The 26402-nt window shown below is 39.7% G+C and overlaps 2 protein-coding genes and 1 long non-coding RNA gene across 3 annotated transcripts; 1 reads left to right on the top strand and 2 right to left on the bottom strand.

Moving 5' to 3' along the window:
* Window positions 1–4089: 4089 nt before the first annotated feature.
* LOC306933885 lies at window positions 4090–18190 on the bottom strand. Its single transcript, XR_013791263.1, has 3 exons — window positions 17938–18190; window positions 12377–12537; window positions 4090–4227 (listed from the first exon to the last, which is right to left on the bottom strand). It is a non-coding gene; the product is annotated as an uncharacterized lncRNA (long non-coding RNA).
* bmp10 (bone morphogenetic protein 10) lies at window positions 9807–11813 on the top strand (the record flags this gene model as incomplete). Its single annotated transcript, XM_079515563.1, has 2 exons — window positions 9807–10215; window positions 10560–11813. 2 exons carry the CDS (start codon window positions 9807–9809, stop codon window positions 11651–11653), a joined length of 1503 nt encoding a protein of 500 aa, XP_079371689.1. The 3' UTR covers window positions 11654–11813.
* A 6467-nt stretch (window positions 18191–24657) lies between the features above and the next one.
* ch25hl3 (cholesterol 25-hydroxylase like 3) lies at window positions 24658–26320 on the bottom strand (the record flags this gene model as incomplete). The annotated part of the gene is made up of 2 exons (XM_079516968.1): window positions 24658–25030; window positions 25878–26320. 2 exons carry the CDS (start codon window positions 26318–26320, stop codon window positions 24673–24675), a joined length of 801 nt encoding a protein of 266 aa, XP_079373094.1. The 3' UTR covers window positions 24658–24672.
* Between the last annotated feature and the right edge of the window lie 82 nt (window positions 26321–26402).

Genomic DNA, 26402 nt, shown 5'->3' with positions numbered 1-26402 from the left:
TCTAGGGAAACTACTAAAATTTGTACCAAAATTGCTGCATGATGATGAGAATGGACCTTGTTTTAGGAAAATGAATGGAAAGGTTATCGTCACTTTTAGGCAATAACTTCAATCAATAGGAAAACAAACAATGTAGGTGTAGAGTCATATCAGCCATCTTAAACTTTATTTAGAGAACACAGATACAGTACAATTACACAGCTCAGTGATACATATGTCCACTGTACTCCTGTACTGACTTAGATAAAGTAAGTGTTACCAACACCAAATACTGTATTAAGATCTAGCTGATGCTGATACACATCTTTACAATCACAGAAATGAATGTGCTGTATGTTGCTATGTCCAAACTGCAAGGGTTTTGCTATTACTGTCCTTTTTTGGATCTGTTGAAATTGTATGAATAACATTACATTATCAGTCAGTTTTATGTCAACATTTTATTTTGTTCCCTATTTTGACATGTAAACATGTTATGCTTCCACTTACAAAAGGAGTGATGCATTAGCAAACAAATCTAACACCAGTTTGAAAATGACTTATGGATTGGATTGGATATTTTAGAAATATTGATGGACTTCAGGGTAATCCCTCTGCCATCCTGTAAAAGAATCACACTCGCGTGAAGTCAAGTGAGGGGCACTCTTATCATCATACATCATCATACATCATCACATTCCGGCCAATCACTTTTGGCGTCCTCACTTTTCTGTCCTCATTTTTTGAGTGGTGTAAACCACTCCTACAACTGGCTTTTGTGTGCAGAAAAAAATGAGCATGGTTGCTATTTCTGACGTAATTAAATCACACCCGGGTGAACTGGATGACTGTAGCAACCATGCTCATTTTTTCTGCACAAAAAAAGCCAGTTGTGAAATCACATCCGGGTGTGATTTCATTACGTCAGACATTACGTCAGACCACAGCTGATCATGCTATATAAAACCTTACACCACTCAGTTCACACGGGTGTGATTTTTATCCTCACATTCCATGCTCAGCCAATCAAATCATCGTTATGGGGTACAAACAAACACACAAAGCTGGGCATAGGAGGGGCTAGTGCCCATTTTCTGTTACAAATTGTATGGTCATGTTTGCAACACGAAAATGCACTTAATAAAGTTCAGTTTAGTCCAAACTTTATTGGAAACTATATTCATTAACATGCTATATATGAATACAATATGGGATGCGTAATGAGTAATGACTGATTTAAGCATTCACACCCGAGTCAACTAACTGAAATAGGTGTGACTGCATACCTATTGTGCATCCAGCTAATCGTTGCACACGTGATAAATCAGCCATCCCCATTCCCCACACCGGAGCCACTGTCTGGAAAGAACATCTGCTACTGTATGCTGGAACAGTTTCTGCGTAGAAATACAGGTTTCATTGTCTCATGTCACCAAAGATGACATACTGTACAGTAACAATAGGCAGCTGAGACACCTCTTGGCAGGGGGTGGCGCCCTCGCCCCATACCACAGCTTCAGGTTACTGATACTTATTATCCAAATTAGTTGATAAAAATTAGTGATGCTAAATAGTCAATCAATGATTATATGGGCTTGAGGGTATAGCAACACTTCTGGATGCAGCTACAAGCCAGTATTCAATGCAGCAACAATATTGTGCATCTATACCTCACTGCTGCACCTCATTGCCCAACATGCCTTCATATTTTTCTTAAAAGAAATTTGATTCCTACTTGAATGACAGGGACAATGAGGACACAAAACATACATGCAAACATACAAGACAAAATCTAGTGCACTAAACAAACATTAACGTCCATAGACTTGGCTGGCTCTAAAGTGCTCTCTAAAGTGCTCTAAACAACCTGTAATATCCTCAAAGTCCATAGACTGAACAACTGCATTGCATTTAAAAAGATAATATATTTTACTCATTATAGTTGGTTGAATAGGGGTGATTGAGACCAAAGGTCGCAGTTAACTATGGAATCGTGCATTTCCCGTCAGCTCTCGTGACATCATGTGACATCATCAGGGATGGAGATGTGGAGACCCTGATGTCATAGTAAATGCGACCTGCTGTCGCAGTTAAGCCCATATATGGAGATCCCTGATGTCATCAATATTGGCCAACAACTCTACATCTGACCTCAAACCCTTAGATCTTCATACATGGATATAGATGTCAGAACCTGTTCTGACATTCCATATGTTGATCCTTATCATGTTTATACCTGATTTTCTGCCTGGATTTTTGAGAAATTTGCGTGAAACATTCTACACACAATCTATGGAACATCATCTGAAATCCCAGTGGAAGAGAAGTTTGTACGTGAAAACATGAACAGCGAACACACTGTAATGGAAAAGGACATGCCAAAACCAGGGACACATAATTGTCATCAAAAACACTGAATGATTTTGCTGTTTAAAATTAACCAACTGATTTTGTCTGCATAGCTCAGTAGGTAGAGCTCTTGCCTTTGGACCACAAGTTTGTGGGTTCAAATCCGGGCACCGCCAACTCAGCATATGAGTCTTCAAGAACCCTGCCCCCCACAATTAAAACCGACCCATCACAATTACATGTTCTTCCATGTTTCTATTGCTTATTGTGCATATTGTTCTTATTGCCTTCCTGCTTGGTCCCGCCTTATCAAGAGAGAGAGAGAATAGGCCTACAATGGTGACATTCTTTGCTACCAGTCATGAACCAATACAGCCTGTCACAACAACTCACAACGAACCACAACACAACACAAATAGCCTACTGTTTATCAGTCTTCAATTGAAAATTTGGAATTGATGGCTGTTATATTATAAAGCCCAAAACCTCTAGCTCGAACAAAAAATAAATAGAAAATTCACTCATACAGTAGTATGTGAATTGAAGTGATCAAGAGCCACATACACATATACTATTCAACAGCAGACACAACATACACACTGTAGATTCACAGCATTACATTCCAGAGCCAGAAACAGTTACTGAACATGTTCCATTTCCACCCAGCAGGGGCGGCCTTAAGGATCGGGAGGTCCCGTTCATGACGTCATAATTTTAATAATTAATCATTATTAAAAAATAATAAAACTATTATTTTTTTTTGTCAGTGTGTATTATCGGACTTCAAAGCATTAACAGCATACACAGCCAAGTAGAAAAATACACAAAAGCAGCTTGATTAAACAATGTTTTACTTTAAGGTATAACTGGAAGGCAGCATAGGCTATACAATGATGGAATCGCAACTCTCAGCGCTGCTAGTGCAGTGAGTGCACACACTGGGAAGTGGGAACAATTACAACCAAACAACACAGGTCAATGTGACATGACAGGTCGAGTACCTGCAGTGATTATTAGCTGCTGATTGGAAGGCTGCAATGCAATGCAATATTACTTCTACTACTACTATTACCTTACTACTACTACTATTTTTTTAACTAAAAATAGTATTTCTTTTTTTAAATCACACCCGTGTGAACTGAGTGGTGCAAGGTCTTATATAGCCTGATCAGCTGTGGTCTGACGTAATGTCAGTGTCCATAGTAACCATGCTCTGACACCTGTGCACGGACACGTACACAGGTACACAAACATAGATACAGACAAAGCTGGTTGTTGGAGTGGTTTGCACCACTCAAAAAGAAAAAATCACACCCGTGTGAACTGAGTGGTGCAAGGTCTTATATAGCCTGATCAGCTGTGGTCTGACGTAATGTCAGTGACCATAGTAACCATGCTCATTCTTTTGGGCCCCACGTACAGGTACACACAAACACGGATACAAACAAAGCTGGTTGTTGGAGTGGTTTGCACCACTCAAAAATAATTGAAACGATTGAAACATATATAAGGCCGCCACTGCCACCCAGTCATTGGGTCTCAAAATAGTACACCAGCTTGAATCACACTAGTATACACACAGCATACAACACAAGCAGCAGCAGCAAAGAAGCCAAAAAACAGTTCCTATACCTTGATCCGTTTTCTACTTGACTTCATTAGTTGTGTAAGTGATGCCAGGGTCAAACTTTGGAACCCATGGATAGAGAGATAGAGCCTCCAGCTCTCTCTCTAGTTCATGATGACCCTCCAGTGGCGTCTCTAGTCATCTCCATCCATCTGGCTAGCTGGTCAGTACTTTCCTCACAGTATCAATGGCACCAACCAGGAGAATGGACTCAGGGCTGAGAAGAAGCTGAGCTTGGGGGTCTGGGGTCATCATCACCCTGGCTTGTGTACCTGTGGAGCAGGTTGGGAGAGACACCATAAGCGTATATGTATAAGTACGGTAGAAATAAAAAATCACACCCGTGTGAAGTGAGGAGCGGCAAATATGAGACGTGTGGGGACAAGATTTACGTCATATTTGGTGGACATTTGACCCAATTTCTCCTTTCATTGTCAATGGCAAATATTGAGACGTGTGGGGACAAAAGCTGTATATAGGAGGGGCTAGCGCCCCTCAAACATCACACCCGTGTGAAGTGAGGGGCGCTCTTATCATCATACATAAGGCCATATCTCGGCCAGGGAAACACTCCCATGGGAAGCGCTGCAGTAGGACCGGACAACCCCGGCAACTCCCTTCTACACCTGACCTTGAAGGCTTGTGGTAGACAGGATGCAATTATTTTACTAGGTGCCCGGACCGGTACACTAGCCGCCCGGGCCACTGTCCTCACTTTTGTCTTCAATGTTTGTGTTACTTTACACAAACCCGGAAAGCTGGACATAGGAAGGGCTAGTGCCCCTCAAAAAAAGTGAGCTGACCAAGAGCCACATAACGTACACTGTATCCTGGTCCCGGTCACAGCTCACTAGCAACAGCAGACAAATGTACACGAATACTGCATCCTTCTGGTTACAACATATACAGCCTAGTGGTATTGCAGTACAGTTATATCCTGTCACAACATACACAGCCTAGTATATACGTGTATGACGTATGTACAGACGTAATGTTAGTTCAGATAAGTTATATATTTTCGGAAGGAAGCTGACTTTAGACATGCCTATGGAATAGGATATGCCTTGAAATAAATTGAGATAGAAATCTAGATGTGCAATTCAGGTTGTAACAATATCACTTTCAATTAAACCATCATTGGTAAACAGTTATTAATGAAGTTTCATACAAAGATTTGGTGCCGTGACACCCCAAACAAAACATTGTGTCTGTACGGTTATTTATTCTATAAATGTATATAGGACCCATGCACACAGCACTTCAAGCACCTTTGTTTGTTCATTTCACTCTCCCTCTCTCTCCCTCTCTCACACACAGACACACGCACGCACGCACGCACGCACGCACGCACGCACGCACGCACGTCAATGCTTAGCGTAGGTAGCTAGCTCAACTGCAGAATAAGAACAAAACGACCAAGCAGTTTGTTATGAAGATGAATTAACTTCTCTTTAAAACTGTCACACAGTGTAAGTACATTAGAAGTTGTTTATTTCAATCCTTTTGCTACCAAACATAAGGAGGCAAGGAGCTCGTGTCAGTCTGTTTGCAGCAGGTGTGTGTGGACTGTGGAGGGGAGAGGGGGTGTGGCTACCAGAGAAATTTAAAGAGTGTCTTGTACCTGCTCACTGGAGTGTCTATTTTGTAAACGAAAGGTCACCATAAGTTCAATAGCTTTATTCTTCTTGGGAATAAGAATGTGTCATGTTGGTCACAGACTTTGGACAAAAGTTATTACAGTACATAACATCACAGAGATACTTGATTAGAACAGACTGATTAGGGTAGGTTGGGTTTAACAGCAGTTACAGGTGATGACAGTCATTTACAGTAGACGTTAGTAGTTCAATACATTTGATGTGTAAACATGTTAGCATAATTATTCAGAAAGAATCTGGAGGATATGCCAAAGACAGCTAAATTGGTTTGTAGTTAACCTTTTTTTCTTCTGTTCCAATATGTATCCTTTACATTAGCAATTAGTTTGTACATTTTAAAGTCAATCTACATAACTTCTCAATTAGAAAAAACATGTTTTTTTTATCTAATCTTTTAGTTCTATATTTTTCTGTCTGTATTGTATGTGGAGGTAGGTACAGGAAAAAGGCTCATGAGGCGAGAGAGTAAGTCAGAGAGACAGAAAAAAAGTGTTTGTGGCGTGTGACACGGTGGTGAGACAGACAAGGACATTGTCATTATCAAGCTTTCCTAGGCCTGTCAGGAAGATGCGAGAGACTTTTGTGGCAGACAGGCTTGTGTAACGGAACACAGGAGAGATAATGGCTCATCTGTCAACTGTCAGCCTGGCAAATGAACGACGGGGAGGAAGAGGACCTCATTCCTTCCCAACTCTCTGACTCACTTACTATTCAAAGTGTATCTACAGGTCAAACACAGAAGCCCTGGAATGAAGCGCTACATTCGCCGGCTATTGTGTAGAAAGATTTGTCTTTAGGTAGCATGCCAATATACAAGCTGGACAATCACTGCAGTAAAAAGATATGGGCAGTTGTCACATTCAAGCAGATTTCTGTTTGTTGTGGTCATCTCTGATTGGCCCATTACTGCTGCTTTATTTTCTTGACCTTTGGATTAAGTGACGAGGGATTACAGTCATATGGGATGCATGTTAGACCACATGTCTTATTTGCAACAGTCCATGTTGAGTGGATCTTGTTTGATCTGCCCAGTCAGATGGTCATGTCAAAATATTATTTTAAGGTTATTGCCTATTGGCAATACTATCGTCACATACTGGAGTGGTGAGAACTCAAGCAGGACAGCCAGCAGGACTAATATCAAAGATTTTCTGTCTTGGCCAATATACTGTACACATGTACAAATGAGAGATACAGCTGGGGAAGACAATAACATAGAACTATGAAAACTAGAACATGAACATAACATAATACAAGACCTAGATAGGACAGGTAAGCTCTGACGAATATTAATATGAGTAATTCTATTGTGAAAGTAAAAGATGGCAAAATAATGTATCATGTAGTAATCTCACATGAAGAATTTGCAATATGAGTAATTCCTTTAAATTATGTTTCACGCCACGACTGACCCCCCTGGCTCCTTGCGTTGATTTGCTTGTCTTGCTGTGAAATCATGTGCAGCAATTTAGGTTCCGGTTTAAAATCAAGCGTCATGACATGCAGCATCCTATTCTAGTTATAAATTACATGAATAATATATATAATGCTAATCCAAATGGCATGCACAGTCATATGCAGCAATCATCTTCTATTAAAGGCCTCCTAAATACAGTGTATCAAAATCAATCAAGTGTTACTTCCTATAATAGATTACGCTTATGTTGTGTTTGTACCAGAACACCTAAGACACTCATACTGTATATACTGTAACTTCTTATGCAGGTTTGTCTTGAGGTGTCCATATGGGACTCATCACTGTAGTATTTAGCGTACATGTACATCATGATATCCACTTGGACATCAGCAATATCCCTACTTTGTTGCCCCTAAAACCTTAAAAGAAGTTGGACGCAAGTCATTTTGTTGGAATAATCTCCCTCCAACTCTCAGATCCATTACATCCTTCTGTCGCTTCAGGACTTCCTTTCTCCTCTCAACATCAAAACTCTTCGCCGGAAATAACCAATCTACTATTGCTATTTGCAATAGTAGCCATAGGAAATAACCAATCTACTATTGCTATTTGCAATAGTAGCCATAGGAAATAACCAATCTACTATTGCTATTTGCAATAGTAGCCATAGGAAATAACCAATCTACTATTGCTATTTGCAATAGTAGCCATAGGAGTCCAACAGGGTGATCCACCAAGGTTCTAGGGTCACCTTTGACACAGTGCCGTGACTGCCGTCACCCTAATCAAAGAGGAATGCTTCCAGACAACTTCTGTGTTTCTCTAAAACTCCATCCTGGGTATCTGGACAACACTATTTTGTAGTGTTTTTAGGATGATTTAACCCATTTAGACCTGAGGCTGATTCCAAAAATGCCTTCTAAATCCTTACCGAAGTTTTCAGAAAAACTTACAAAACATTTATGTTGCTATATACTGTACATAGCAAGAACTATCCCAAAAGGGGTTCCTGTCTTGAAAGGTAAAAACCCCAAGAGGCGAGGGGTTCCCGTTCTGAATAGGTTAAAATACAGTTAGGCCTATGTCACATTATTTTATCAAATGCATTTTAATATCATATCCACATTAAAATGAGCAACATAATTCTCAAAATGGTACTTATAATGTGATCAGTTGATCATCCCCCATTGGTCAAACAGAAATAATGTTTAAAACACAACCCAGGCCATGAAACCTGCCACAGGGGGCTTTTGACCACAATCCAATATGAGCCTGTGGTGCCTTTATCATAAGATTATTCATAATGAGCTTAGATAACCCATATCTGACATTCTGACGTTTGTGTGTGACTACCACCCAAAAGAGGAAGTGCACTTATGGTCTTACGTTAGACAGAGAGCCATAAGAGGGCTTGAGGGAATGTTGTTTTGTTGCTATGCAGGCAACAAAGATGGTATAAATATAAGCTGCAAGGATTTTACAGGATATATTTTGTAAATTTAAAGAAGCAACACATCAAGTGTCTGCCACCAGATGAATCTATAGATCTACAATAATGCATGTAATAATTATATAATAACTTTATTTATTCATATCTATTTATGTTACAATATAATACACCTTATCACGTAATCGGTTCAAGCTAACAAAGCAGCAATTCTAGGCCAAGCACTTAACAAAACAAGATTAGAAAGTGTTTTACATATAACTGAACTGTATACAGTACAGCATAAACATCTATTTCTAGGATTTTCCCTGGATCCTTCCATCCCACATAGTTCCAAACAAAACTGCCTTACGTTCTAAATGTTGTTGGTAAGCAAGTTCTCCTATACATGCTTGTTGCACGACTTCATTTTATCCCCTGGTGTAATTTTCCTTCACACCTAATTACATTTCAATTTCATTTGAACAACGAATGTGAAATAAACATATCCTGTTCAGTCGACAATATCTATAGGCCCTTAGCGTATTTGTCAAAAACAAATAGCCAATGGAGCTTATGACAGCTCAGTGCACAGTTCCTGAGCTCCACCATTTACAACACAAATAAACAAATGAGGAATATCAAGCCTGGAGCACCCACCCAAACAAAATAGTGCTTCCACAAGGAAGAGGCTTAAGGAAAGTGTTTACAACATCTTCATTAAGGAAGTGGTGAGATAAGAGCACACACTTGTGCACATGCATGCGCCCCCACACACACACATAGTGGAGACACGCGCACGTTGTCCGCTCGACTGTGCACGCACACAAACTCAGATACACGCAAGGACAAGCATTGAGCAGCCTACCATATCATAGATAAGGGGACAGAGAGAGAGAGAGGGCCGGTCGGGTAGAGAGGGAGAGCAGAGAACATAAAAACAGAAAGAGAAGAGGACGTAACAGAGATGACTGCTGGTGGACACAACCTCATCTGGACAGGAACTCAGGCTCTTTGGGAGAACACATCAAAAGGTGTGCATAGAGGATAAAGGCTTGTGAGACCTGGGATGAGAACACTTTATCGCCACAAAGAGGTTGCACCGTTTGAGAGGAACACATGTTACTTCCACTGCACAAATCCAGGGGTCGACGCCACCACGGAGCTGCCACCAGTGAACAACAAATCTGGTGGACCTTTCGGACAGGAGATGGACTGAAATGAACTGATCAGCCAAGCTCATCATTGGATAAAGGGGTCAGAGATCAGAGTCATTGTGCATTACTGTGATATTGGTTGTTTTTAAGACAGCCCCAGTGGACACAATAGAAAAGACAGGTTGTTTTTTCCATGGCGAGCATTTGTGTCACTATACTAGGAAATATCTTAATCACCAAGACATTGTTCTTGCTTTTTACCTTCCTACTCGCCCAGGGGCCACTTTTTGTGCAGGGCAACCCAATCTCTCACACTCTCCAGAGGCATCGCCCAGCCCCGGGACTGGGCGATGGGCATGGAGGGGTGATTGACCCCTCTTTGTTGGAGCAGGGCAATGAAATGGACTTGCAGAGTCTGCTGGAGAGCCTAAAGGAGCAGTTTCTTCAGACTTTCAATTTGTCTGGTCTGGGCCCCCCTCACATACAAGTGGGGAGCACCCGTGTGGAGCCCCCAGAGTACATGATGGAGCTGTACAACCGCTTTGCCAACGACCGCACGGCCATGCCCACCGCAAACATTGTTCGAAGCTTCAAAAATGAAGGTACTCCAACTCAGGCCTCTGCTGTTATTAGAAATGTATGCTCAGATCACATTTATTGTCTTTAATTATTGAGGATTCATAAAACACAAATAAAATGTAATTACAATTAGTTATTATAACCTTATATTTCCAGTGGTAACTTAAGACAATACAATGATAATTAAATGGTAATTTTAAATCAAGTAAAATGTTAAATAGCTTAAAAGCTAAGCCCTGTCTAGGGGCTTAGCTAGTTACTCCTGCTTTAGTTATATTTAATTTTGTATACATATAATAAACTAAGACTGCACATACAAAATAATACAGAACTCCACTGAACTTCCACTGTTTCTTCTCGTCCCCAGACTCATCTCCTAGCGGTGTAGGGGAGGGGGGAGTTAGGCGCCACCCACTCCTTTTCAATGTGTCTGTCCCCCACCATGAGCGGATTACAGCAGCCGAGCTCCGTCTATACACCCTGGTACAGACTGACCGAAACCTCTATGCTGGCGTTGACCGCAAAGTCACCATCTACGAGCTGGAGTCACACACTTGTGATAACAACATGACGAAAGAAGAAGAAGAAAGCACTGAGAGAGGAGATGGGCTCAGAGCAGGGGATAGAGGAGGAGGAGGAGGGGAGAGGGTAGAATTGGTGGAGTTAGCTTCACGTCAGGTCTATGGAACTGACAATGGCTGGCAAGCCTTTGACCTCACAACTGCAGTTCAACGCTGGCGCAAATCAGAGTATGGCACCACCCATAGACTGGAGGTGCACATCGCTAGCCTAGTTACGAGTCCTCCTGATACAGGTACAGAGGGACGGGTGATGGATAATGGAGGAGGGTCGCCCAAAGGGGACATGGAGATTGACATGAGTCCAGAGGAGAAGCATAAACCCTTGCTGATCGTCTTCTCTGATGACCAGAGTGGCGATCACCGTGATGACAAGCGTGAACTGAATGAAATGATTGACCGCGAGACTTCGGATAGCCGTGGTCTGAACGAGCTCTGGAGTGAACTGGGGAGGGATGAAGAGGAGCTTGAAGGAGTTGAGGAGCCGAATGAAGAGGCCCTCCTCCAGATGCGCTCAAACCTGATCTATGACACTGCGTCTCGCATCCGTCGCAATGCCAAGGGCAACCACTGCAAGAAGCAGTCCCTCTTCGTGGAGTTTAAAGACATTGGGTGGGACAGTTGGATCCTTGCTCCAACTGGCTACGATGCCTTCGAGTGCAGTGGCATTTGCACCTACCCACTGACCAAGCATGTGACGCCCACAAAGCACGCCATCGTTCAGACCTTGGTTAACATAAACAGCCCTCAAAAGGCAGCACGGGCATGCTGCGTGCCGACAAAGCTAGACCCTATCTCTCTCCTCTACCTGGACGACACAGGAGTGGTCACCTACAAGTATAAATTCGAAGGCATGGTGGTGGCAGAGTGTGGTTGCCGATAGTGACGGAGACCCCACACTGCTGGAGAGATGGACTGTTAATTAAGTCTTACTACTAAAGGAAAGGACTCAAAATGACCAGGACACAATTTCCTAACAATAAGCTGTGTGCGGATGAACCTTCATCTGTGACCTTGAGACGCATTTCAGCAGAGACAAAGGAGGGACAGTTTTGGGGTCCCTAGGGGTTACTGAAAGAGACAGGAGTACATATTTTGCCAATTGTGAATCTATGTAAGCTCTAAATGAATGAGTACAGTACATACATACATGTTGTATTTCAAGGCAAAAAATGTTTTTTCCTTTTACAGTTCATTTCGACGATATCAGTTCTCATCATTCAGATAATGGAGAACCTGATGAAAATGACATGTTGTATAATTGTGATATCCAGGCTTGTCTTTGGACCACAAACTATAAAGACAAGAGGAATCCCACCTAAAGTTCTCAGACATACACTGTGGTACAGTGTACGTTGTGCAGCCTGCAGGTTTAAACTGGGAACTGTTGGGTTAAGGTGCCCGTCCTCTATTTTGACACTGTTATTCTGACATCTGTCATGCTCTCTACTTATATCTGGCCTCCCACTGGATACAAACACTAATCAGCACCTCGTGCAGCCTGGCTCAGGAAAACGACCTCTCTGACTCAACAGCAACCTGACCAAACCCTAGCTCTCTGGGCCTTCCCCCAGCTTTCTGTCCCTTACTCCTTTCTGATACTTACGTGGCTCCTGGCAGGGGTCGGAGATGATCAGATGCCATGCCAGCCGCTCTCTTCCACTCCTCTTCTAGCCACAGTGATAACAAGGTGTTGGGGTTGGGAAACATGTTTGCTGCCACTCAAGGTTGAAGGACCGGACTCCTTTCCAAGCTGTTTGGTAGTTGCTGTGGGATAGGGGAGAAGGACAAGGGTGAGTGGGGGGATGTCCAAATTCCTAGGACACTGAGAATCTATATAGGCTCAACTCTGACCTAGCACCACATTGTTCTCCACAAACATATCTACAACACCTTGGCTCCGTCACCCCTCACTTATGTGTAAGAGATGAACTCTTTCAACTTTTATCGTGTTCAGGACATGGGGCCGCAATGTCTAGTACCCCGTTTTGGATTCTCAAATAAGAATCAAATGTTATTTTGTCATTATGTTTTTGATACTTACCTCTGCTGCTCAAGTTAAATGAAAGAATATTTATTTGACTAATTTATTGATTTTTACAACAAAGAGTAGATGAATATGTAATATTTGATAGCTTATGTATTGTATCGAAAATGTTTGCTAACTTTGGGGATATCTGTAGAAAAAGAGTTTCCCAAAGAATTCTCATTGATCCCAATGTTTTGAGAAACTACATACAGTACATACTTTAATAGTGTATGTTTACACTATTAAACATGTCATCTCATCTCAGGATGATTTTAATACTGTGGTTTTGTTTTGTACATCTAAAGTGAAATGTCAATCTGACTTATACAAATTTTTTCAGTTTGAAAATTACAGTACATTTAGATTTTTTTTACATGATACAATTGAACCTAAAAGTGTCCGTAGTTGACAAGAATCAAGAAATTACTTTCCTACACATAGCACTCCTCACGATACACTGAAAATGTATTTACAAATAGTTTTGAAGAGTACCAATTTTAAAATGCATAACTAACATTCAGATCATACAGTCTGACAATACAATATCAACTGATGGGTCATAGTTCACAGTTCACACATGACACACAAACAAAGACCCATGGGAAACGGATTTAGTACCACACTAATGAACGCAATGGATGGCCTTCTGCTCACACTGACAACTTGCAGATACTGAGGATTGCAACAAAAAACCTTTTTGTGAACACAAACCCTAAACAGAAATCTGGCCTTTGTGCCCTTCAAAGGATTTCTTGTTTGCCTCTAACCCAACTGGCAACAGTAATCTTTTCATGTACCAACACACAGCTGAAGATGTAAATAAATGATGAAGACAAGATTGTGTTCAGACAAGTGTTTAGTTTACTTTGACCCGTTTCATTGTAATATTTTAGAATTGTATTTGAAAAATGTGTCCACTATGGCTTAACATAGAACATGTTTACCAATACAGTCCCTTTACCAATTAAGTACCCTTAATATTCCGGATACTGAAATTCTCGGCTTATGCCGGAAGCATAAATGCCACATACACTTTACTATAACTAAGATAGTATTGGAATATTCCAGGCATCTTATTCTTAACCCAATTATGAACATTTAGCAACCAGGATCAATTGCGTGGAATGTTACAAAATTATCTTGAAAAATCTAGACTTAAGTCAAAATAGGTGAACCTGTGTTGGAGTATGTGGCAACACATTTATATTTTTTAATGCTAAAACATGTTTAATTTTGTACTTCGCTGTGCAAGACACATACAAGGCAGGGCACATACTGGAGAGCAGTGGTTTCCAAACGGTGTGCCGAGATGATAGAAGTTCAGGTGTGCGTGTGCCTTCAGATTTTTATTATAGAGGGTATGCGTGCGAAATCATCCTTATACCTGGAAGTTATGCGGGACGCCTACTGAGTGGCAAAAACTACTTTCTGGCCTTGACAGCCAAACAGAAAAGTCCTATCTGATTGCATTAAACAACGTTAAACTCATTTTGCCACTCGTTTTGCAATATACTGTATACAACAATTTAAAAAACTTTATGAATTATCTTTTAATTTACTATACTTATATTACTTATATGCACTCATTTTCTAAATACAAAGGCAAATTCTATACCCTACAACAATATTTTAATCACTTTCAATCTGGTGTCCATATTTTGGGAATGTCATTATGAGCAAACCTTTTTTCCTATGGCTGTCCTCCTGGCTGTGTGGCAGTCACAGAACATTTATGTGATTTGGTTGCTGGTACAGAATGCCTGCATGTTGAGAGGCCTTGTGTCACCCTTATCCACACATGGAGGAGGGGCACAGACAGGGAGTGAGCTTTGCTCTCCAAAACTGCATGCCACGGGCAGGCACAGAGGCTAATTATGCTGCTAGCTTAAATCTTATGATAAGGAGAACATGTAACACAAATTGCATGAAAACATTGCCTTTCATGGTATGCAATAATAATAATAATATTGTTGGGAACATCTCAATAGAGAAGAAATCAGGTTTTATTAATTTTTGTCTTAGATCTTTCCTTATTTTTCCATATACCATGTGATCTTTATATTGCAATCACAAAATTACTACTGTTTTACAAGCAGTTATTACCGTAAATATGAGCTGTGAACTTCCAGTACAAGCTATATTTTTATGATAAGATGGCAACACACTATATATACATGCAGTGAGTGAACATTATGTCTCATTTTAGTTTAGACCTCCCATGCCCAATGAGCATGATTATTCACATGCAATTTGTTGGCATCAACACTACTGGCAAGTGTAAAGATCTCTCTTGCGAATGCAAACAAGTCAGTCAGTGACTGACCTCTTATGTTAGAGGCCATCTAAAAATGGCTGCAGTCCACAGGGCAAGAACCTCAGCCAACAACAAGCCAACAGTATGTGAAACTTGCTAATTGAATATTTATAGAACCCCGCCAAAAGCCTATCAATCTGGCGATTGTCACTGAATGGCAAGAGTGTAAGAGAAATGTTGAAATGGGATGATTATGATTGTTGGATTGTTGCAGAATGAGCTGTTGTTTCTTTTCCATCTTTATCTTGATAGAGTATGTCGTCCAAAATCCCAGTGGACAAATGCGTAATATGACTGCATAGTATAACCATTTTAATCTGGAAATGTTGCTTATTGAACTTAGGCCAACAACAAATTAATACACTGCACAATTGCCATGCAAACAACCTCAAATAAGTTTAAACCTAAATCTTCTGGCAACAAATTCAATTTGAGTGGCCTGTGGGTCAGTGTAAACGTGTGATTCAGTGTGTATTATCCTAAGTTGCACTGCCTGTGGGTCAGTGTAAACGTGTGATTCAGTGTGTATTAGCCTAAGTTGCACTTCTTGCTAATTGGACGTGGAGTCTCTAATAGGGCCTGATTGTTTCCGTTTTGGGTCACATGTTTATCAACCCATCTTTTGGCAACACCTCCAGTCCTCCACCCAGCATGCTCCCTCATCTCCCGTCCCTCCTTTCCCCTGCAACTCACTCACTTTCCAGGAAAGTGGTCCTCAACGTCAATTTGCTAAATGTCATCACAAATACGTTGCTGTGCTGAGCCAACATAACGCTGAAACCTCATTCGTTGTATTTACGATCTATAAGCTCACGGATGTTGCATCATGATGTGTTGTGAGCTTGTAGATCTGCTATTTTTGGAGAAAAGAACACACAAGTAAAATAGAAGTGCACAGTCTGCACACTGCCTTCACTTACAGAAATGTAGGCCTATTTATTATAAAACAATGTTCATAAACTAAATAGACCCGTATATTGAGCACTGAGAAGCAAGGTCAAATCATGTAGGCCTACTCTATTTTGTATTTATTCGGATAATAGTATGTATTTGTTATCTGATTCAATATTTCATTTTCTATGTATCTTTTTGATGTCCCAATATTGTAATTTGGTGTCAGAGTAGTTTGATCTGCACTTTGACATTATGCATATCATTATCTGGCACACAGAGGTTTGTATTTGTACAATAATTGTACGCTGCTATGACTCAGTAGTCAGTAGATCTTATTAATGTTAATTCATTTTTTTTTTAATATGTTTGTGTCATTCGCCTTTATTTTATATTTTTTATGGAGGGACAGACAGTAAGCCGACAGGAAATGGGGAGAGAGATGGGGGGGAAGACATGCAGTAAAGGCCGTTGTGATCGGGAGTCGAACCCGCGGCACACTGCCAGACTGGATTACCAGCCAAGGTGCCTGGCACATTGAGCCATGGCCCAGGCCAATTCATATTTCTATTCCTTATTAATATCATCTCTAGTTGTCTGTTCTTGTCCATAAAGGACTACTTGCAGTGCCGTCTCCAGGCACAAATCAGCAGGGGGGGGCATACTTTTTTCCAAAGGGGGCACTTCATTTTTTCAACCCCCCCCCCCCCCCCCTATGTATAACAAATTGTCGCCCATTAACAAAGTGATGCTTGAAAAAGGCTACAAGTAGGCTACAATAAGCAGCACCAACAACAAACAAAGACATACAAATATGTTGAGCATTATAATGTCTTCTGCATGCATATATTACCTTGTATTTCTATTAACTATTCAATTAATTTGAACATGTATATATTTACAATAATCATGGAGAACTTATAGATTTAACATTTGTAAAACATTAAAATATTGGTAGGGTAGGGTACTACTGGCCAATCTGGACTGGAGGGGCACAAAATACAATCTGGGGGGCAATGCCCCCCCAGTAGAGACGGCACTGACTACTTGACCACTGTCTGCAGTCTGCACATGTCCTGGCATTGAACGTCATTAATCTGTTCTGTTTCTTTATTTATGTTGTTAAACTCAATGGGACTATTTCTGGTAAAATAAAAGGTGAAATGATAAAAAAATTAAACCTTTATTTATTACTAATAATGATATTGAAAAATGTGGGGACTAGGGTTCATTTGATAACATAACATACATTTTTAATTCAATTGTGATATTATCAACATAAATATCAAACATATGAGTCTATATTTAATTCAGTCTGACCAGAAGCAGGGATAAAAGCAGGGATAAAACATGTGATAGAAATCAAATTAATGACGAGGGGGATATCAAAAGCAGAAGCATTCCCCCATGAACAGTCTATCTATAAGCTGTGGAACTGAAACTAGCCAAGGACCACAATGAACAGTAACAGAATATTTCCACAAGGTGGCAGCAATGCAATATACAGGTATTACAGATCCTTCTGGTTTCCATGGAATTTTCAGACCAGGTGAGTGTCACTGTCACCACATGTATGAAATGTGAAGTCCAATCAGCCCCACAGGGAGGATGAAACTAATAAAATAGAAATGAACAGACACCTTGCCTTAAATGAGGTTCAGGTTGACACCTTTTTTACCACAACCTACTTTTGGCTAGTATTAATGCAGACTAATGTTTTGCTTTTGATTATGCAGCTCCATGTGGTTTACCAAGCTCTGCTGTGGATGCTCTGCATGGTGTGAATTATTACACCATGAACCATTAATATTGCCCACCATGAGCCATTCGTATTGCTCAATCCACACCACAGCAGAGCTCGGTAATTGTACACTTTACAATATTAAAATGGCTTTGCTGGAACCTTTAATAATAAATAACATGTTTTGTATACCTGCATCACTGAGAAAACTGTTGCGCCTTTCTTCGTCCTTTTTCTTTCCAAACTTGACTACGGTAGCGGTGGTCTCAAAAACACACGGGAAACTTTGACAGGAAAAGACTCGCTCACCGTATAGAAAATAGAAGTAAAACTCCTTAAACTGAGACTTAGGAAAATATTTGTTCTTTATTTTAACATGCTCATAAAGTGCTCGTGCTCAAAGTGCAATTAAAAAGCAAACGTTTCGGTCCTATAGGCTATAGGACCGTCGTCAGTGCTATATGATTTTCACAGACACAGAACTTGCTCTTAAAGAGCTCCAAAACAATACAGCTCAGGTGCTGAGAATTGCTGATTACTAATTGATGACATCACCAGATGGTGGGGCGTGGACATTACAGAATAGATGTACACATTCACAGTTATATATAGGAAACAAGAATACTGCATACATCACATGTTGACAGACTAATACAATCACTTTTTGAAAATAACTTTTTCCTTATGTAGCACTGGAGGGAGAGATCTTCATTCAAGCCACCTGGATTGACAGACAATAAATCCATCTAGATTCAGTTTGGAGGAGTTTAGTGTCTAAATCACCACCTCTTCTAGATTTCTTAATTTGTTCAATAACTGTGTAAGGCTTGAATGAAGATCTCTCTCTCTTTTCCTGTCAAAGTTTCCCTTGTATACCTGCATGTCATATATCCTTTCATTCATCTTCTATGAATCAAGGCTTTCTTCATAATACCCGAAAAACTAAAACTAAATTGAAAACTTAAAACTATATGCACTGAGTGGTTTTCAACCCTTTTCACAACAAGGTATATTATTTATTCAGCATTTGAGCCACAGACTAAATGATAAGATTGTATCCACAATTCCATGCTGTGTTGATGTGTTACCATTAGAAGAGATAACAGACTTCATGTAAATTACAATGCAGATGTTTAACAATAATTTAACTCTTTAGAGTGTAAAATATGGGTCCATTTTGTTTCATTTTACACTCTCAGAGTTAAAGCTCTATAAGGGTTCATTTGGTTACCAACTCTCCATCATTTTGCTGGGGACCACCTGGAACTCCCTCAAGGACCACTGGTGGTCCCCGGACCACTGGTCGAGAACCACTCCACTAGTAGGGGCTAAAGCAACTAAAACTAAACCGAAATCAACCCCAACACTGAAATGCGAAATGAAAACTAAAATGAATGGATGACTTTCACTTTTGTCATTTCTGTGTATTCCTTTCAGGTACTTTTCCCACCATTGCAAAGTTGCACTATGTTGTTACACAATGCTTTTTATGTGCCAAGGACATGGTTTGTGTATACAGTATGTGGACATGTTATTTTCATCACCATCTGTAATCCATTGAAATGCTTGTTTTGTGGAGACAGACCATTTAGATAAAAGACTAGAAAGTTTATGGAACGTTAATAGTTACACACAACATTTACAACCAAGGCTGTGTTGACAATAACTAGATTTTGGCATAACGCCCAATGCCTTTTCTAAGGGGAGCTTCAGAGAAGATTACAGCCAACATGTCCTGCACAAGGGAGTGAATTAGTTAATGGAAAAACATCTGGTTTGCATTTGGTTTTATTGAAAAATCCCAAATGAATCATTAGGCTATGTGCACAGCAGGAGACCCCAGGCAAGTAAATCATAATTAGGCCTACAACACAAAGTCACAACACAACACCAAAATATAAACTTGAATCAATGAGAAGAAAATAAATCTGTGTTTTGTATTATTTTTGCGTGCTCCCTGGGCGATATCGGCGGCTGCCGTAGGCTATTATATAGGCATTTAGGCAGGTACCTTTCCAAAATCCAACATACACCTGTACACATCTGACATTTTAAAGCTAACTAAGGGGCTAATCTTTCGCACCAGGCACATGCAGAGGGGGTATGGCAAGCCATTTGAACTTTTAATAGAACCACCCTCCTGTCTGTAATATATGTTTTAGATATCCAAAACCACATTTATCCTAGTCAAAACTGCATTCTCACTAGTAATAATTGTAATTAAAGATATCCATAGTAACATTCTTACTAGTAGAAATTGTATTTCAAGATATCTAGAATTCAGTTCTTCCTAGTAACAATTAACGTTTTGGATATCTACAATGACATTCCTCCTATCAACAACTGTCATTTCAGATATCCATAACCTCATTCTTCCTAGGAGGAATGACGTCACGTTTCCCATTCATGTGTATGGGGCTTTTAGTTTCAGATATCTGTAACTGCATTCTGGATATCTAGAATCAACATTCTGGATATCTACAATTGAATTCGTACTAGGAGAAACTACTATTTCGGATATCTACAATGCAATTCTTACTAGGAGAAACTACCATTTGAGATATCCAAAATTACATTTGTACTAGTCATAATATGAATTGTGGATATCCATAATTAGATTTCTACTAGTCACAATGTATTTTAGGATATACAAAATGTAGTTATGGATGTCTGGAATGTTTATTTAATTTTGGATATCTGAAATGGCAGTTTCTCCTAGTAAGAATTGCATTGTAGATATATTAAATGGTAGTTTCTCCTAGTACGAATTGTATTGTAGATATCTGAAATGGTAGTTTCTCCTAGTAAGAATTCATTGTAGATATCCATAATGTGGATTTTAGATATCCAGAATGCAGTTATAGATATCTGAAACTAATACACATGCAAGCCGTTTTAACCTTTAATAGCTAGACTGGATATGTATTCCAGATATCTGTAATTCAGTTCTTCCTAGTCAAAACTAACGTTTCAGATATCCACAATGGCATTCCTCCTATCCAAAACTGTAATTTCAGATATCCATAACCTCATTCTTCCTAGGAGAAATTACATCACTTTTTCCATTCATGTGTATTGGGCTTTTAGTTTCAGATATCCATAATTGCATTCTGGATATATAAAATCCACATTATGGATATCTACAATGAATTCTTACTAGGAGAAACTACCATTTCAGATATCTACAATACAATTCTTACTAGGAGAAACTACCATTTAATATATCTACAATGCAATTCTTACTAGGAGAAACTACCATTTCAGATATCCAAAATTAAAAGAAAACATTCCAGACATCCATAATTACATTTTCTATATCCAAAAATGCATTGTGACTAGTAGAAATCTAATCATGGATATCCACAATTCATATTATGACTAGTACAAATGTAATTTTGGATATCTGAAATGGTAGTTTCTCCTAGTAAGAATTGCATTGTAGATATCCGAAATAGTAGTTTCTCCTAGTAAGAATTAAATTGTAGATATCCAGAATGTTGATTCTAGATATCCAGAATGCAGTTACAGATATCTGAAACTAAAAGCCCCATACACATGAATGGGAAATGTGACGTCATTCCTCCTAGGAAGAATGAGGTTATGGATATCTGAAATGACAGTTGTTGATAGGAGGAATGTCATTGTAGATATCCAAAACGTTAATTGTTACTAGGAAGAACTGAATTCTAGATATCTTGAAATACAATTTCTACTAGTAAGAATGTTACTATGGATATCTTTAATTACAATTATTACTAGTGAGAATGCAGTTTTGACTAGGAGAAATGTGGTTTTGGATATCTAAAACATATATTACAGACAGGAGGGTGGTTCTATTAAAAGTTCAAATGGCTTGCCATAAAAGTGATGTAATTTCTCCTAGGAAGAATGGCGTTATGGATATCTGAAATGGCAATTCTGGATAGGAAGAATGTCATTGTGGATATCTTAAATTACAGTTTTGGATAGGAGGAATGTCATTGTGGATATCTGAAACGTTAGTTTTGACTAGGAAGAACTAAATTACAGATATCTGGAATACACATCCAGTCTAGCTATTAAATGTTAAACTAATTCCTACACGGGTTGTGTTTAAGTTATAACCACGCCCCCGGGCAAGTTAAGTTTACTGAGGTTAAGGTTAGGGTTAGGTATAGTTTTCTTGAGGAAATCAGAGGCTAGACGGTCAATGACACACCACACGCACACATTTTAACACCCCATTTATGCACGGTGGCAGCAGTATGTACTATGTACTATTAATGTCTTTTTGATTGATTGATTGAAATATTTATTAACAGTTTGCAGAATTACAGTACATTTCAAGCACAAACTCAATACAAAGGCTGTTAACTGTGAGTGGACGACCCAATTAAGCATTACACTTGTTTACAAGAGGGTCCACCATGTTCAATTCATCAAAACATTTAGAGACGTACAAATAGACACTTCTATATAGACAAAGAACAGAACAGGAATTCATCATAATGGAGGTAAAAAGGGAAAATAAACATATACAGTGATGTTAATGATTTTTTTCATATTGCACTCACACAACATCCCACCGTTATCACTACTCACACACATGCATAACACATAACACTGACACCAACCCAGTCCCACACACACTGACACAATCTCCACTCCATGCATTGCACACACATGTAACACGCCCATTCAGATATTTGTCCTAAACAGCAGCCAACACAATGGAGGGTCAGGGGAACAGCACCAGATGGGCAGATTTAATTTTGGATACAAGCATATAGCCTAAGCCTTTATAGCCTACTGTATTATTGGTACCCAACTTAAAGGGGTAATTCACTTTCACTAGATATTTCATATTTACTCACTTATTGAATATGATATTTATACTTTTGAAAATGGAAAAAATACAATCAATTAAAAACAAAAGCACTGCACACAAAAACCAGAGCAGAAGTTAAAATGACCCCAGAAGTGTTTTAAAGTGAAATACTGCTTTAATAAGTGATAGTTGTTCATCCATCTTTATTCATGCATCCGGAGTGTTTGTTATGGTCAGCCTTATTACTTTTGTATAAGTTACTTGTTGTTCTATTTGTTTTTTTGTTGTTGTTTTTTTTAAGATATTTTTTTGCGGCTTACGCCTTTTATTGGTTTTTGAAGGGACAGACAGTAGGCTGACAGGAAACGGGAGAGAGATGGGGGAAGACATGCAGTAAAGGCCGTGTCGGGCTCGGGAGTCGAACCCGCGGCACACTGCGACTGGATTACCAGTCGGGTGCCCAGACGGTTACGCCACCGCCTGGGCGTAACCGTTTGTTTGTTTATTTCATTATTATTTTGTATTGGATATTTAGTAAGCTATTCCTGGAGAGGTGATTCAGTGACCCTGGAACCTATCGTGGTGGCGGTTGACCTGTCAGGCATACAAGCTAACAAGCTATTGTATTATTGTCTTTGAGTTGGGCGTATATGCTTGATTGCCTGTTGAGTAGGTCAACTGTTGTAGTAGTCATTCATGTTCGGCATGGGGGAGTAACAGTCGACTAGTCCAGTGGTATTCAACCTTTTCATGCTGGGACCCCCTACCCTGACTTGGAATGTAGGAGTTGAGGCATTATTAACTTTGGTTTGACTAGGTTCCACAGATAATTATGAAAATAGCAGATCTACAAGCTCATCACAAATCTTGACATCTTTCTTATATTATTTGACAAATTTGGCCATGCACTTGTCCAGTTTTTATAGTATGTTGTTTACTTTTGAAGCCGTAGTGGTATTTTTTCTTTTTTTTTCTTTCTTTTTTCAGGTTTGATTGAATAGTTTATTGAACATTAATGTAAAAAGAGCAACACAGTACAGTCAAACACTCAGTTCAAAAGGGATAGCACCAAAAAAAAGTCCTTGCTGTCTTGTTTCCATTTAGACCCTATGCAATCAATCCATAGACTTCATAGGTATTAAAAAGGTCCTAAAATAGTCACTTCACTGTCATCTGAGACCCACAGGTTGAGAACCACTGGATGAGTCCACATGTGGGATCAGCCCTGTGAATTGGCCAATTCCCCCGTAACCATGGCAACAACAGGTCGGCAGGCCGCAACTCGTCACTATAAGGATCAGTGACTGACTGCCTTCGGGGAAACAACAGCACTTTGTGCAGCGGACGCTCGATTCCTCCTTCTCCCAAACAAACAACTTCCAACCCCAACCAGTGAATGTTTGAATTAAGCGAGTTAAAAGATCCTTTGGGAATCTTCCTTTATTTTATTTATTTAGTCTTTATCTTTATTTAGTTTGTTTTCTGTTAGTTAGCCTAAAGTTTGTGCCTTTTCAAATTCAATTAATTTCTGTAAATATAATTCTGATTGTTAATAAATGTCCTTATTTAGACAGTTCATGCATTTTATGAACAGCAATCCATTAGGACCGGTATTAGATAATCCACAGTAATGTGGGGAGGAAAATGGGGACCATATCTGTTTTTATTTGTTTTTGTTTTTTATTGTTGAGTTGTTTGTTATGATTGTATTTTTTATTTATTTGTTGTCATTGTATTTGTATTGTATTGTATTGTTGTATTGTATTTGTATTGTATCTGTTATGTTTGTTTTTTCTGGACATTTTATTTAACAAAAGAGCTATAACTGTAATGTTTTTTATAAATGAAAAAGAATGTCAATAAATATATTGTTTAAAAAAAAATGTCCTTATTTATGCAAAAGCTATTGTCCTCCTTTGATTATGTTATCATTCTTTTCCCTAGACAAAAGAGAGTTAACAAAGTAAAATTCTAAATTGATTAGTAACAGTATACAAAAACAACTACGTTAAATCATCAATCCCTAAAATGCACATACTGTGGTGCACTGTGGTGCTCAGACAATGTGGAACATTGTTCCAAATGAAGAATAAGTGTCTTCAAAAGATTCTGTGGCGCTGTCACCCGCCTTCAATATGTGTGCCAAAGACGTGATCCCAGTGTGTGAAGTAGGGGGCATAGTTTCCCCTGTAAAGGCGGTGGTGAGCCTGGTGGTAGGGGGCACCTCCCAGGCAGGGCAACAGTCTGTGCAGGCTCCAGGGCAGGTCGTATCCACAGTGGTCCTCCACTGCTAGCCAACTGTTGATGAGGTGGAATAGCACCTCACTAAGTGGGTGGCTGCCGACCACCCAGGCGCTGCTCAGGGCCAACAACAGCAGGGATAGAAGCTCAGCAGAGCTGGCATCCTGCGCTGCAAGTGCGAATGGTATTTGGTTGTGATGGTGCACTTGGTGGATGTTCTGGTACAGCCACTGAATCCTGGTGATAGACATAAATCCATTTTGTTTTTAACATTTACATCTTTGCATCTTGTAAAGTAAGAGTGATTGCACATTATCAGAGGCTTTGCTCCTGAGGAGGTAAGCTATAATGTAATCTATAATGCCCTATAAAGCCAAAGTGCAGTAACTACGAAAAAATAAATCACTGATAAATGGGTTTAAAAGTGTTTAATCTGGTCAGCCAAACGAGATATATCACTGTATCTGTTCTTGAAGTAATTGTTTATCCCCAAAATCACGAAGGCTATTTTGAGCTTTGGGATACACAAATAAGTTGGTGTGTCCAAAAACTTAGTTACTGCATGCACTTTTGCTTTGTAGGGCAGTATTGGCTACTATGTTGTTGCTACTTATCTCCGCCAGGCCTTGAGGCAGTAAATGTTATGATTATGTTATAATTCGAAACAACACAGAGCCAAGTAACACTCCTACTACATAGGGGGCACCACAAATGTCACTGTTTGCTGCAGAAACATGAACACCAAAGTGCGTAAAGTTGCACTGTATGCCATAGAAATGCAGCATGCTAGTCCCCGACGTCCTTTGCGCACAGATGGCAGAAACCCAGACTTTACACAGCCCTGGCTATATGGCCCATCCATCCTGGGGGAGATATGAGTTCCTCCAAAAGAGAGCACTTTTCTAGTGTATTATATTGTAGTGTAGACATTAATTGAGTTCATACTCTTATCCAAAGTGACTTTAATAGTATACACAGCACAATAGCCACACTAAATGGCCCACTTTCTACCCTAATTGAAATTAATTAAACATAACAGTTACAGAGAACTTGGTAGTTCTATGCCTGCCCTGAGCATCCTCACCTGTGCATGGAATAATGCCAGAAATAAAACAGCGTGTCAAATAAAAGAAGGCAAGCGAAGACTTCCACAAACAGCTGCCAACAGGACGGTGCCAGGTCCGGCAATTTGGGGCTCCGGGTGCTTTGAAAAAGAGCGGTGATGGGGAGAACAGCCTTTAAGTAATTAAAAAGTATCCTCCTAAAGCAGTCTAACCATCGCCTCATGATATACGGTGAGTTTCTGTTATCAGAAATTCTACACAAACGTATCCGCTGGCAGACGCATCCCAGGCTATCAAGCACGAAAAATGGAGCGCAGAGGAGAATGTGTGTGAGGAAAGCGCCGACAGCGGGAAATAAAGGTGAGGAGAGGATCTTGTCATGTCCTCGTATACGGTTCCATAGTGCTTGAAGGACGAGTCCTTCTATCTGCACTGTTTCATATCGTTCACATGCTTGATTCATAGTCCCGGTAGCGGTATCGCTATGTCTTCTTTCTTCTTTCGTTCACCAATAGCTGGCCGTTGGCGGTTGGCACCATTCACTT

This window comes from Electrona antarctica, assembly GCF_951216825.1.
Source record: "Electrona antarctica genome assembly, chromosome: 12".
Classification (NCBI taxonomy): domain Eukaryota; kingdom Metazoa; phylum Chordata; class Actinopteri; order Myctophiformes; family Myctophidae; genus Electrona; species Electrona antarctica.
Note: the sequence above shows the minus strand (reverse complement) of the source record. Positions and strands in the feature narration are given on the sequence as shown.